Raw genomic sequence first — 14,861 nt, 5'->3', positions numbered from 1 at the left:
TTCCATGGCCATGCTTGAATGCACTATGCTGGAAATCAGTCACCTACGTAGGGATAAAGTGTTTGGAATCCTCCTCCTGCTGCGCAAACGACTGCGAGAAAGCGGCCAACCCTATGATGATGCCCACAGCCATGAAGAGCACCGAAATGATGGACCAGATGACGCCCCAGCACTGCGACGAGCCGCCGTATCTCTTGGCAAAGACGCTCGCGTCCGACTCGTTGACCTTTCGGAGGATCAAATCGTCACAAATATCCCACACGCTATACAACGAACTCATGACGCCGATGAACAAAACAACAAAGCGCAACGCCTCAGCATGAACAATGAACCAACATCCAATCAGCAGTCCAACAGCAAGCAAGATGGTCAAGATGGTCAGCCAGTCGCGCTTCCCCCACCAGAGGGTCAGCAGGAAACACACTCCCAGGACGATGCTGGCGATTTTGCTGGCGACAATGTCGAAGCCGCACATGGTGAGCAGCGCGCCGATGATGGAGGAGCCGAGGTAGCCCGCGGGCAGGGTGATGGCGCTGATGCCGCCGGTGAGGTGAGTGACGCCGCCTTCATGGGGGTCGAGGGAGATTGATTTGACGTGGCCGCCGGTGAGGATGGCGGTGATGGCGTGGCCGAATTCATGGAAGGCGATGACGAGCATCTGGGGGAGAGGATGTTAGTGTATGTGGATGTATTTGCGCGGGCGGATGTATATAGATAGAACGAGGTCCCGTATCAAGTTTATGGAGACGTTAAGGCGAAGCTATCATCATACCTTGAACGGCCACAGGATCATGCGAAGATAAGGCACATTCCAGAGGATGGCAATTGCGACGACATATCCCGCAATGACGCCCAATGTGACGGCCTGAGTGTGAGTTGGATGCTGGAGGTTTCGAGAGAGGATGACATGATATTGGTGTTGAGAGGTGGAGTGTATAGTGGAAGCGCTCTCAAGAGGCTGCCATGGCGCCATTTTCACAGATGAGGTTGTTGGTGATGGATTTAATGTTGCAGAGGAAGAATATGTGTTCCTTGGGTGGTGGTTTCGGTACTCCAATGGAAGTCAGGTGGGATATATCATGTGCTTGAAATTAAGATCAACAGACGATTGACCCCGCCGTTTGAGAGTAGCAGACTGGAAGTAAAGCCAATATTTACTTTAACGATGAACGAGTGTCATAGGATGAAGGATGAAAGAAATAGACTGAGAGGTAGAGACAATAGGACAAAAGGTGACGAAATACAATGTTTCCCTCGAAAAAAAAAAAGAGAGAGAGGTACGGAGTAGTCAATACCGAATTCCAAAGCGTTGACGCGGCATGTGAGAAGCAAGTGGAACCACCGAATTGCGTGGCTGGGGGGCGCTGCACATCATCTATTTTTAGGCGATGCTGGGGATTTTGGCGGTTTGAGATCGCCAGGGCGAGCTTTGCCACAATTGAAGCCACAGCCACGACTTGGCGTGAGCTTGCAAGTTCAATTACTAAGACAATTACCAACCTCGAATACGAATTTATAAGGAAGAGAATGAGTTGGACAGGACGTAAAGTTACTGGGAAATGGTGGGATGGAGGGATAAGTTCCATCCCGGTGAGCTGATTCTGGTCACGATACAGAACACCGACGACCACAAAAGGTCATCTGGGGATTGAGCTTCAGCTGATTTTATTCATATACCGCGGAAATCGTTTCTTTTATTACCAACCTTGAATCGTTGTCTCGGACATGGCTCGCTGAAATGCGGCAGCGTATGACTAGACTATTCACTTTTGGTGAAGCCGTGGTGTGCCTGATGCAAGTCATTGAGCCTGTGTAACGAGACGCGATGCCCAATAATGGCGGCGATGGGTTCATCATTGTGTAAGTGATGAGAACTTGTACAAGCTGAGATGTACAGCAGTGTAGAAGCAACTGTGTGATAGAGGCATGCTGTGTTTGATCCATTCATGTATACCGCGAGATGCAACATGTTCATCAACTCCCTGCTGTTAGATCCATAACCAATATATCCATCCATGCTCATACATACTCTCTAAATACTAATAATCTCAGCTTATTGCACAACAACTGCTCGCATCTCAATAGCTCTGTCTCAGACTGCTCCTACATGTACTCTCGCCGTCGCATAGATCCTACCGAATACGTGACAAACCAAGCGATGGCTTTTCAGCCTCTCTGTATCACCGTCATACAGCGCCCATATGACCTGATATCGAGCTACTATTTGCTGCAAAAGAGATTAATTGAAGATGATATAGGGTTTATTCTCTCATATCGAAGACATGGCAGCTGAATCCAAGTCGATGCTCTGTACCACAATTGTGTACCTAAAGTAGATAGAGTAGGACCAATCTAAATTATCAAGTCTGCTATTATTATTGTATTTGTCTTAATCAACAAGACGTCGATTACTCTGAGACAATGTTTCTCAATAAATAACGGAAGGTTGAACCCAGCCGCTCTCTCTTGCCAGATGACAGACCTATCCACCTATCTCCTTATCACCTCTCCTCTCCTCAGGCACCAACCAACAGTCTACCTAGATACTCCAAGCTATGATTCCTTCACCTTCTTCTTCTTTCACAGCTTCAAACCTAATACTCGCAAATCTATCTCCTAACAACAACAGAGTGTCCGCCAAAGATCCTCGAATCCAGCCTACCCACGCCGCCTCCCGCAGAATGGTTCGATCTCGAATCGTCTTCTGAGAGGCGACGCCCTCTCCCTTCAAACGATAGACTCTCGGACAAGAAGCTCGACAAGGACAGACCGCTGCGCATCGATTTCCATGGAGACCTTTCCCCATGCCGCCATGACCCCGAAGATCACATCGCAGGATGCAGGGGCTAGAGTACCGCTTCCAGGGCAAATCATCAGCGTCATGTTGTCTTTGGCAGCGACGACTGTTCTTACACTTTTCTTGAGTGAGGCTGTCCGTTGAGTACTTTCTCTTCAGCTACCTTGTTCAGACCGAAAGAAGCTAAATGGCGTGAATGTGTCAGCACAGAGAGTTCTCGTGATCAAAGCCTGGAGACGATTGCCACCTGTGGTTTGGTGTAAGTTGCATTTCTGGATTCCCCCACTAATACTCCTCTCCCCATCAGTGAAAAGCCACTAATATATATTACAAGTGGTATTTGCAATTTATATTGATTCATACTTGTTTGTAATTGCCACCGCGGTCCTGCAACATTCGCTCGGTGTTAATTCGAGCTATGGGATTTGCGAGGCTGCTATTTTCCTATGCCTCGTGTGCTACGTTACTACCAAGGTGATGAGCGTGTTCTCAGACTCACAAATGTCTCATTGCTGACTTGATACGTCTCGATAGATTGTGAGCATATCGTTCCTTTGCGCATTAGATATTTGTTTTATGCTAACCATCTCAGTTCATTTACTTATTTCTCGCAGAAAAGGCCGTGAGTATTAAACAGCTTAACTTATAAGGGGCTCCTAACTAAAGACATTAGTGGATCATTCGCGGTGCGACGACTCCACGCCTAAAGTCCATATTGTATCTGGTAAATTCGCTGTGCATGCTCACCATATATATCGCAGTGGTCATCCTAAATTTCGTCTTGTAAGTTTGACATACATGTGATGGCATTGAGCTTTAATAACATCTAGGCTAGTCGCATCACAGAGATGCACAACGGGGAATGCATAATCGGCATGCGTAGTGCCGCTATGATCCCCCTCATCTCCTTTGACACGGTGATTAACGTGTACCTCACGATCATGTTTCTCATACCGCTGAAGAGTAAACTTCCTTGGAAATTGTTGATGAAGGCGATCATGACTGATGTTGTGCTAGAGCTCTACTCTTATACCAACATGGCTCGAACGCGGGCCAATATCCGTCTTCGCATGGTAGCATTCAGAACCTTTTGCGGAGCAGTTTGCACGCTTGTGAGCAGCATTGTGTATGATTCGTGACCAAAACAAGGCCAATTGATTTTACAAGTCTTAACTGACCACCATTTCTAGCAATCTGTCTGTTTTGATGGCCCTTAATGGTGAACCTGGATGGGTCTGCCTGATGTGCTGCAATTGTGACAGTCTGTCGCCCCAGAATCTTCTCTCTATGCGGCAACCTCGACTAATTTCTCGTTGTTAATAGTCCTCTTCTCGGCGATCGTCATTCAATGGGTCACATCCAGGGACAATGCCGGGACGGTGAGCAGCTCCTCTTCTGGGGAAGTTCGACGATCCCGAGATCTCGGTTCTGGGATGAACCGCATATCCACTCCAAGCGAGCTCCATGAGACGCCATCATCCACTCTTGCCGACATCTCGCTCGTGCCAACCAGACGTCGATCCCGCGGAGCCGACGATGTTGATCCTCATGACCACGACATCCCTGAAACCAGCGCCGTCAGGGTTATTAGCAAGCCTGCCAGTGCCGTCATGGTGACCACGACGATTGAGAGTGAGACTAGACCGCGTTCTTACAACTTTACCGGACTGACCAGAGAGTCTTCCAAGGCGTGCGGGCGCGGGTGCCTGATGTCCCGAGGGTCAGGCTTGGCGGACGATGGCTTCTTCTCACCACAGACCAAGATCACGGCCGGGGGCTCCCATTTCTTAGAGGACTTTGGTCAGAAAGTGGATTCCTGTTACTGTCAGCCTTTTGTCCTGAGAGAGACGCATAATGTTGCTTAGTCTATCTATCCCTTGGTCCTAATAGAGTTTTTTGATATTTTACCTACCTCTATACAGCTTACATGGATGGATGAAGTGACTATTGCACGCCTGCTTGCATTGTCAAAAACGACGAAACCAAAAGGTAACCTAAAGACAACAAAAGAAAAAAGTCACAAGCAACTACTGATTTTAGGCACAAGAGAGATGGGAAAACAAAGTTGAAATCGCAAGACCTTTAGTTTAATTCGTAGCTCGTAGATCTATGCTAAAGTCTTGTCCACGACACCCATTCTATACGTAGATACATACTGGATCTTCATGTTTCCGTGAACATCTCTCTCCTTTGTCTCATGGATATTGAAGTGAAATATAAAGACGGAAGGCCGAGATGACCACCAAAAGTGACTATGGCAGAATATCTGGAGCACACCCCCTTACAAAAATCAGTGTACTGATGCTGTGGATGTTCCATCCAAGAACCAGAGAGTTAAAAATATGTACAAATGAACTTGAGTTGCGCCTATTCCCCCCCGATACCCATTTTTTTTGGTTAAATGACTCCCCCTTCAATAAAATCTTTGTGTCTTGAAAAATGGCTAAAGATGCATCGAGATGTCCCTAGCTTACTATACAGGAAGCGAAAGATGCCCTTGGACGCCAACTTAAGCAGTGGCGTAGACCTCACCGTAGCTGCTGGGGGAGTTGCCGTTGACCAGGAATCCATCGCCAACAAAGAAGTAGCTGTAGCCCAAAAGGTAGTCGATGGCGTCGAGCTTGGGAAGGGCCTCCTTCAAGAAAGCGCTGATCTCGTCGTCAGAGCCAGAGGCACCAAACTCGGTGAGGATGACAGGCTTGCCACCGCAGACCTTGTTGGCTTGTTCAATCTGGCTGAACAGAGTGTCGATGGCTGAGGCGGGGGAGTACCAGTGAATGTTGCAGAAGTCGAAAGCGCAGCCGCCGTCCAGAGCGTTGCAGGCATCGACGAAGCTCTGGAGCCAAGAAAGACCCTGGCCAACGGAACCAGAGTTGGAGACAGATGGAGCACCGATGAGTGCCTTGCCAGAGTACTTGTTCAGGAACTGGGCGTGGGCGGCAGCGGCAACGGCAGGAGCCAGGTTAGACTGGCTGACAATATCGGGCTCGTTGAAGCTGAAGATGGCCTTGGAACCGGAGGCAATAGCAGCTTCAGCCTGGGCATCGAAGCCAGTGGAGTGGTCAGGGGAAGGACCCCAGAGAGTGGGAACAAAGCTGTACTTGCTGGTGTCGATACCAGAGGGCCAGAAGCCCCAGTTGTAGGCCCAGTGGCACTGCTCACAGCTCTCACCAAAGGTGTTGGCCAGGTTGCCGTCGTTGTAAGCCATACCACGCTTGCCAGGGAAGCCACCAACGTTAGCAGGAGGGGGGCTGGCGGCCTTGGTGGGGGCAGCAGAGGAGCTGGCGGGAGGAGGAGCCGGCTTAGACGAAGAGGGCGTAGGGGTAGGGGTGGGAGTGGGAGTGGGAGTCTCCGAGCTGGTAGGGGGAGCCGGAGCGCTAGAAGGCGCCTGCTCAGAGGAGGACTGAGGAGCAGAAGAGGAGGCCGGGGCAGCAGGTGTGATGCTGGTCTCGATGGGAGCCGCAGAAGACGAACGGACAGCGGTGATCAAGGTGGAGGAGTCCTTGGAGGAAACGGGAGCCACTGGGATCGAAGCAGCCGCAGTGGAAGAGGCAACGACAACGGTGGCGGTCGAAGTGACGGTTGGGACAGCTCCAGCATTGTTTCCAGCAGGGGAACCAGTAGGGTCGACATCCTTGGCACCAAAGCCGGTGCCGGTGGCGGCAGCGGGAGCAGAGGGAGCGGCAGTGGACGCGGACGGGTCAACGGTGACGGTGACGGTCTCCCAAACAGTGCACCAGTCGGTCTTGAGGACTCGCTTGTCCATCTGGTGCTCGTGGCGGTGGGCGTTGAAAGCCACGGACTGGCCCGCGAGGGCAGCGATGGAAGTGAGGGCAATGGCCTTGTACATTTTGTCTAGATTTTGACGGGGTTTGGTTTTTGATTTCTTTTCAAATGTCGAAAATGATAAGGACTGTGGGAATCAAGTCGAGTTGACTTTGTGATGCTTTTTGCAGAGCGAGGCAATGATGGTTTCGGCGCGGCCGGTAAGGAGTGCGAAGGGTCTATCAAAGACACGGTTGTAAAGAGTGAAACAGCCTGGCTGATTTCAAAAGAAAGTCGAACTGGCGACGGAGAAGATAAAGGAAAGACGAGCTGACGAGATGCCAGGGAAAAGAAATGTTGGAATTGTGAAAGAAGGAGAAGGGAAGAGATGAGCTGGGGATGAGAGGGGCGAGGGGCCTGAAGTAGCCGGCAAGTGGAAGCCGCAAGGTGCAGGGCCATCTGCAAGGTACAGCGGCAGGGCAGCGGGGCCCTGGGCCTGGTAGGGCGAGGGTCAGGGCAATGGTTTAGTGCAACAAACAGTAGCCAGCGCCGGTGAGGACGCGATTCAGGGCCTCAGCTCGACCTGACCTCGATTGATACCGCCGGGGGCCTGTGCTGTGCTGGTACTACATGCGTTCAATTGTCACTGCGTGCACTGTAACGCACGGGGCACGGGGGAACTCTGCTGTGCTCGAGAGGTACATGGTCGGGGGAGCTGTGCAAAGTACCCTCTGGCGCACGCAGAGCACGAGAATCGTCCGTTTGTGGTTCGTCATCCGCAACCTGATACAAAGCGTGCCTTGTTTTGCCATGTACATGTCAGAATACGCCTGCGAGGGTCCACACAGTGACAGAGAACGGGGGGGTTGTGCGAGTGAGCCTGTAGGGAATATATTGATGTAGTGTCACTGAGTGGCCTGAATTGGGGGCTCAATGGATTGATTCAATCAATTGATATTGAATGCCTGCCCGCCTTATCAAGGGATACACAGCAGCGCCTGCAACACTGCATTTCATCATCGTCGTCCATCGCTCTGTGTAATCTCAACCGTGTATTCCGTGGCACAAAGATAACGAACGTCAAGACGAAACACTGAACAGAAGAGAACAGCAGCGTTGAACCCCCAAACCACCGAGGCCTACTCGTAGGCACGTTGGAAAAATCAACCAGACCTGAAAGACAAAGACATCCATCCTCAAATCTGGTCCCGTTAACCGACCATGGCTCCGGTCCAGCACTCAACTAGCGCCGGCCCAAGCCTTCTAGCGCAAGGGGCGCCAGGCACAGCGCCAGTTGAGGCTGCTTAGTGCCCAAACGACACGCCTCCCCCTGCTGATTGGCCGTGGCCTGCCAGGCACGGGCTTCCGGTTGGCTGCCAGCAGCACCGGCGGGCGAGTCCGGCCCGTCCAGGCCCAATCGCCATCCTCGGCGCCCCGTCTTCTAGTCAAGGTGAAACAGCCCTCGCATGTCAAGTCGTGCGTGGCCCAGATCCGGTTTTGCTTAGGGGTGCGTTGATTTTTTTTTTTTTTTTGGATTTTTGTTTTTTGCAAATTGATTACGAGTACCGCTGTATGTTGGATTTTGCTTCTTCTAGTGATTACAGGTGGCTTTGGGCGGTGGGCTTGGCCCCCTCGCTTGGCTGTGCGTGTTCCCATAGCTGACTGAGGTCGACATTAGGGATGGATCAATATGGAGAAAAAAGGTTGAGGCTTTTGGCCATGTGGGCTCGGCCACGCCCCTTCGGCGTTTGTCTCTGTCACTTTCACTTTCTTCCAGTGCCATACGAGTACTCGTAGGTAGGTACAATAGGTAGTACCACAATATATCGCACTTCCTCCACACTCCATCCTCTCCTGATACACGTCCTATTAAAAGGATCGGCCTTTGCCCTTTTCTTCTCGGACAAACAAAAAAAAAAACAAGCAATGCCAGTCAAACCCCCCCTCCAAATTGCCTTTTCTCGTACATATGTAGCTGCGTGGATACTTTTTGATCTGGTAAGTAAAGTGGGCTGCGAGGGCATGATCATGTAAGACGGCCGACAAATTCACAAAAACGCAGAAAGATCGACAAGAATACGAACCAGTCTGTGTCACGCATTACTTTTCGTATTCCATTCGAACATGCCTAGCGTTTATCTCGGCGTTGCATTCGATCCTCCTGCTGAGATCGGGCTATAAAATCATCGCTAGATAGGCTGTAAACTTGTGTAGTGTTCGTAGGGAGGTCTTTGGAATTGAACTGACACCGCATATAGAAAGACAGGGACAAGCCCCCCCCCCCCGGCAGGCAACGCGTTCATCCCCCCCTTGTCGGTGCCAGGGTTGCCGATGCTTGTGGGGTCTATTGGTTTCATGCTCACCAGAAATGGAACGGCCAGGAAACTTGGCTATAGCAGACGAGGCAAACAAACCGGAGCCCGGCATCGAAGGATGTGTCCCCCAATGGAATGTATACGGAATACGGAGCACGGAGTACTCCGGATACATAAAGACATTGGATGGAGTCTCATTCTCCGCACACAATGCAAAGGGTTTTTTTGCTGTAACAGGTCCTTTGTGTGCGATTGTCTCACGGAGCCGTGAGACAGTTCCATCTGCACGTATGCTAAGCTTTCGCTCGGGTAGCTGCAACAATGAACTGTGCATCGACCAACGTGGCTCCAATCGAGCCGCTTCACATGTTTCCTTTGCGCACATTAACTTTCGCGCCACTAATGTGAAACAAGAGTGCACGACAAGAAGAAGAAAAAAGGCCGCGACTTCAAAAGGGCTTAGATCGTATGCAAGCCTTGAATTTTTTTCAGCCGCCGTTGTACGGAGCACTTCGCACGCACTTCACTTGATTGCACCATCATGGTGACAAGCTCCACCCCTGGCCACGTTGGCTCGGTCTCAAGGCCAAGACCTGCCAATCGCTAGGCCATCCGGGCCACAAAGATAGCGGTGGTTTTTTCCTTTTTTCCTTTTTCCTTTCGCGCTCTTGGCACATGCAGTCTAGAACTACAAGGATCGAGGCCAAGCAGACGACTTCTCAAAAACCAAGCCTCGAGTTCTGGGCGCTCAGCTTGGCTTCCGGGTTCCAGCCGTCAAGAAGCTGAGCCTCTATTATTACGACCATCTTTGTCAGAATTTAATATTAATAGTACGAGCGAGAATATACGAGTACAAGTGAGAAGTACAAGATTAGTAGCAGTGGGTACATCCATGCTGCTCTATGCAAACACGTGGGTACGAGTGCTGTGCTATATTCGTACACCTCTTGCGGCTCGGACCAAGCGCCTGTTTGGAGAGTGTTTGCGATTCTCCGTACAGTAACGGTAATGATAGCCCATATTTCGATTCCACAGTGACTCGCAGTGCATTACTACCAAGAACATTGAAGGCATTGCCGCCGAGCTCAAAAAAGGAGGTGTGCAGACAAATCTCCTGCAAGTGCCTTGCCTCCAGATGCTGGCTGTGTAAACAACAGACTCCGCGCACGCCGTTGGCCGGATGGCGCGATATGTCAACCTTGAAATTACTTTCCCCCTTTCCCATTCTACAATCGCTATTCTAGACCTCTGGCCAAGATGTCAACCGCCTGGTTGCCCCCCCATGTCGCTGGCCTGCCTTGATTCTTGTTCACAAGCAGGGGCTGGGATACCCGGCACAGCAAACGTGAACCCCTGGGCCAATCATGGCAACTCCTGGGCTTCGACTCACTCGGAGGTACTTACTGTAATTTGTCAATACATACGAGCGCTTCCAACGGAGTACACGCACATTCCATCACCGATGTCCTGCTCGTTGGGCCAATGGGCCGACTCGGGCTCAGTGGAGCGGCTGGTCCTGCCATAGTTCCTGTAAATTGTCGGCCTGACTTGTGGTTATCTGTCCATCTAATCGAACATTCTTGGGCGTTTCAGTTGAAGCTTCAATCTATGTACGTTCCTTTGCCAATCTTGGTGACATGTATACCCGCCGCATCTCCTGTAAGATAGTAAGTACGGGCGTGTCTTTGGTCAAGTCATCAATGGATGAACAGGTCTACAGATTGCCTAGGTACTTTGTGACCGCCACATCCGGAAATTGCGTACTATATGTACTTGTATCAGTAAGCGCCAGAGCCTGGCCTGGGCCTCTTTCGCAGCAAGCACAAATCATACGAAAAAAAGCATCGTCACCAGTGAAATGACATGGCGCGATGATGGTGACAGTTTTGATTCGAGTTGCGGCGAGGCGCCCATTGCAGCGCCGTGTAAGCCACCGGTGTATCCATTTTATTAGCACCATGTTGTTGTGCCTGGAGCCGATGGAGTTGGTTGGCCACGTTCTTTGTTGGTCGTTGACCAACCGGTATTGGAAGGCCGATTCGCGTTGGACGCTATTGAGATTTCACCCTCAGGCCCCCCTACGAGTACGATCGGCTCCTACCGAACAGGAGCGATCGAGTGGTTGGCCCCCAAGGAAGACCTGAGCAATGGACACCTTTTCTTTTTTTTTTTTTAATCCGCCAGGGCCTATACATTCGCACCCTGCGATGTTGTGTGCATCACAAAAACTTGCATTAGGAGAGTACCGCAAAAATCTACCCATGCAGAGCTAGAACTCTGAAAATCACCAGTACCATTAAGCAAGGAGTGTTTTATATGGTGGCTGCCATGGATTATTTGTTACAATAAACTGCGCTGTATTTTGTTCTATCGGGGTGGTTACATAATCCTTCACCGAGCATATAAGTGGCATCACCATCAAAAGCCACAGGCGATAAAGAAATAGTCGAATGGACGCAGTCAATGGCATATTCATCCCGCAAAGTGCCGTCATTATGCAGAAGAAGATTGTCAACCTTTACTGATGAACGCCACAGTTCATGCTCTGTTGGTTCCATGGCGTTGAAGTCTCAATTGACTCACCGAGCTCTTCAAGTGCGGACATGACTCTCTACCCTAGAGCTGGGGAAGAAAACGCGGGGTTATGGATGAGGCGAGTGCGTTGGTTGACATGCACAGTATAAAGGATCATGTAATTGTAGTATTATGATGATTGCTGCATTTTGAAGAAAGATGCCAGTATAAAGGCCGCTGGTTTGGGTTGTTACCAGAAGAATCACTGAAGGCGGGAACTTGCCTGGCCAATCTTCCCATGTAAAATATGCCCGGCTACAGAGAAAAGAGTATCTGACTTGTAGGCATAGGACCATCACTCATCGCATAGAACGCAATCTAACAGTCACTTGCAAAGTTTCTCTTTGGCTAACCACATGCGAGCCATCCCACATACCTCCAAGCTTGTAGGGTTTGTGCAAATCTCGTCGCGTCAAGTGATGCTTTCGGTCACCAAATCTGCCAAGTCTTCAGGGCGAAATGGACGCGACAACCCCGTGCAAAGCAGCCAAGAAATCGCCAGCATGCTATCGTACATACTAAAAAGGATAACGAGCCAGAAGCGCGCCAGCCGAGAATAGACCAGCCGATCGACTGGAAGCCATCGTGGAAATACTGGTGCCTAGATGGTACGAGTACCAAGGCATTGCTGCGCCGCCTTTTCCATTGGATGGGTGGCATCAGGAACGCCTACTTGTACGAGTATATATTTGCACCAAGGTCGTGGGTTCGGAGTAAAGGTGCTCCGTTCCTTGCGGCTAAATTGAAGTAACAGGCGGACTGCCGTCCCGGCTGACAAGCTTCTACTTCCATTTACGGCAGCCAAGCTGTATGACTATCTCGACGATTTGCGACTGGCATCACGACCTCAGATTTACGAATATTTCGCATGCTCTCGGCAGTTCGCATTTCTGTTGCTCGGTTGGCTTCCTGCGACTGCTGGGCGATTTCTGAGCGCAACTGCACGTGCGCACTAATCGCACATGTGCGGATGTCGCATTACTGCAACCTGAACGAAGCGCGCGTGGGGCCATAGAGAGTCATCGGCGAGCTGAATTCGTACAGACGTGCTTTATAATTTGCCGAGAGAAGGGCGCGCGCGCTCTCAGCGTTCCAGTGCCTACCATGGACCAACATCCCTTTGATAACGACATCATGTCGTTTCCGGATCGCCCTGAATTCGACTATGCCCCCTTTCTGCAAGCTGACGACATGGGCTTCATGGATACAGGCACTATGCAGGGCCAGTCGACGGGTTCGCTTTCCGGGTCGTCGGGAGGGATGCACACGCCCCCCTATTCTGGCGCCAGCAGTAGTAACAATAACTACAATGCCGTGGACATGAGCCTCCGTCGACTGCCGGCGCAGCAAAGGCAGCGGCTGGAGCGGAGAGGCCATACCAAGAGCCGCCGGGGATGCTACAACTGCAAGAGGCGGCGTATCAAGGTAAACGCGCACAAAGCATTGGTTTCCATTGGCGGAACTCAATATGCTGATTGCACCTTTAGTGTCAAGAGACACACCCGGCCTGCGGTCACTGTCTTAAGACGGGTCTGAAATGCGAGTACCCTGCTTCGCCCCAGATCACCCACCAGGTATGTCTCGGCGAGAAAGCCATCACATCTCTTGGACTTGGCTGACACCACAAACAGCCTCACAATCAGATACCCTTGTTCAGCTTGCAGGACATGCGATGCTTCCAGTACTTTTTGACACAGTGCTACCCACACCATCCTCTGAAGCAGGAAGAGATCTGGACTCATGAGATTCCCAGCATAGCGCATAACGTACGTTTGAGGCTCCCGTGCGGCACCGCATCTGCTGGCGTGCGGGTATGATATGCTGTACCGATACAAAATACTAACGCGCGCTTGATAGCACGAGTTTCTTATGCATGCCATCCTGGGGTACGCGGCCTCGGAACTGATGCATGCAGACAGTAACCTTGTGCCGGTGGCCATGGGGCACCGCATCAAAGCCATCAAGGCGATCAAGAAGCGATTAGTAGAGACGTCAAAGATGGACACGACTTACGAAGAGGCGAACGCCCTAGTGGCTACTTGCTTCGCACTGACCTTGCAGTCTGTCAGCCTTGAGGACGGCTTGGCCGAGTACATGACGTTCATTCGCGGCATTGTCATTGTGGGGATGCAAATGATGTTTAAGAGCATCAAGCCTCTTTTCAGTAATCTGTTTGAGTCCAATAATGACGATGTCCTTGCGCCATATATGGAAGGACTGCCGCTGATTCAGAAGGGATGGGCGGAGACGGCTCTTGAATCCATTACCAACTTGGGCCCGCTGTGTACACACCAAGTCGAAATCGAATATCATGAACACCTGATGACCATTGCGTCCCATCTACTCACTAACTCATTCGAAGGTAGGCTGACTGCCATATCTGGTAACCAACATTGTGCTAATACGGATTCTTGCAGCGTACAAGGCCAATTCGAGACAATACGGATGGTGGATGCTGTTGCCGCATGCCTCCTTCCAAGAACTCATCAACTCCAAGAACCAAGTTGTCATCCTGTTGCACACCCATTGGATAGCGCTGTCGCAAATCATGGCTTTCATCAATCAGCAAGAGTATGAGGTGCGGGAGAAGCACCCTGCTCAACAAGAGAGTGGCCGTATCGACCCAGGATTCATTCGCTGGCTCAAGTATCTCAACGCGCGTGTCGACCAAGGACATCAGATGTTCAACCAATGGCCGAGGTGGGTGGATGAGCAGCTGGACATTGACATGACATTTTTCGGAAAGCGTCGGTAGAGGGAGCAAGTTGGCTGACGTATTGGCATCCTTTGTTTGCGGCGGATTTACTCGACATATATAATGACTGATATGAAATCGATGGGCGATCGGTATGTGATTCAAGCCGATGAGATGGCAATGATTAATGTATGAGGGATTGAAGTTGGTCTTTTCGGTATAATGAAGCTGGTCTTTTCAGTATAATGAAGTTGGTCTTTTCGGTATAATGAAGTTGGTCTTTTCGGTATAATGAAGTTGGTCTTTTCGGTATAATGAAGTTGGTCTTTTCGGTATAATGAAGTTGGTCTTTTCGGTATATTGAAGCTGGTCTTTTCGGCATATTAAAGTTGGTCGTTTTGGTATATTTAACCTCGGTTTGTTTACCCTCGGTTTTCAGTCTCTGTATACATGGTAATCGAAGCGGTGTGTGAGTGTTTCCGTGTTACCTAAGTCTTATATACTCAGTCGGCCTTTGGATAAATGTTTAATGTTTTAGATGACCCGAGGTAAATTATCTCAATTCTGCAATAATCCGGGGTAAATCATCTTAATTCCTCAATAATCCGCTTTTTATCGTCCGGCAGTTTGCTTTTTATCCAGGTTCGCTTACCTAGGGGACCTATCATCGTGAGTCTCAACTGTAAAAGTCAGGTCGTAACATCAAGGAGGATAG

General features: G+C 50.3%; 3 protein-coding genes across 3 annotated transcripts; 1 reads left to right on the top strand and 2 right to left on the bottom strand.

Annotated features, from left to right (window-relative positions):
• Nucleotides 1-43: 43 nt before the first annotated feature.
• On the bottom strand, nt 44-973 carry Triagg1_6489 (uncharacterized protein; the record flags this gene model as incomplete). Its single annotated transcript, XM_062901119.1, has 2 exons — nt 44-658; nt 773-973. The coding sequence occupies 2 exons, from the start codon at nt 971-973 to the stop codon at nt 44-46; spliced, it is 816 nt and encodes a 271-aa protein (XP_062754426.1).
• Nucleotides 974-5,306: 4,333 nt separating this feature from the next.
• Nucleotides 5,307-6,647, bottom strand: Triagg1_6488 (CAZyme family GH128; the record flags this gene model as incomplete). Its single annotated transcript, XM_062901118.1, has 1 exon — nt 5,307-6,647. The coding sequence occupies one exon, from the start codon at nt 6,645-6,647 to the stop codon at nt 5,307-5,309; it is 1,341 nt and encodes a 446-aa protein (XP_062754425.1).
• Nucleotides 6,648-12,555: 5,908 nt separating this feature from the next.
• Triagg1_6487 (transcriptional regulator family: Fungal Specific TF) lies at nt 12,556-14,206 on the top strand (the record flags this gene model as incomplete). Its single annotated transcript, XM_062901116.1, has 5 exons — nt 12,556-12,876; nt 12,939-13,025; nt 13,083-13,262; nt 13,309-13,813; nt 13,869-14,206. The coding sequence occupies 5 exons, from the start codon at nt 12,556-12,558 to the stop codon at nt 14,204-14,206; spliced, it is 1,431 nt and encodes a 476-aa protein (XP_062754424.1).
• Nucleotides 14,207-14,861: the final 655 nt, after the last annotated feature.

This window comes from Trichoderma aggressivum (assembly GCF_033847375.1).
Source record: "Trichoderma aggressivum f. europaeum strain CBS 100526 chromosome Unknown scaffold_026, whole genome shotgun sequence".
NCBI classification, from domain to species: Eukaryota; Fungi; Ascomycota; class Sordariomycetes; order Hypocreales; family Hypocreaceae; genus Trichoderma; species Trichoderma aggressivum.
The sequence above is the reverse complement of the archived record's forward strand: the minus strand, read 5'-3'. Positions and strand labels throughout refer to the sequence as shown.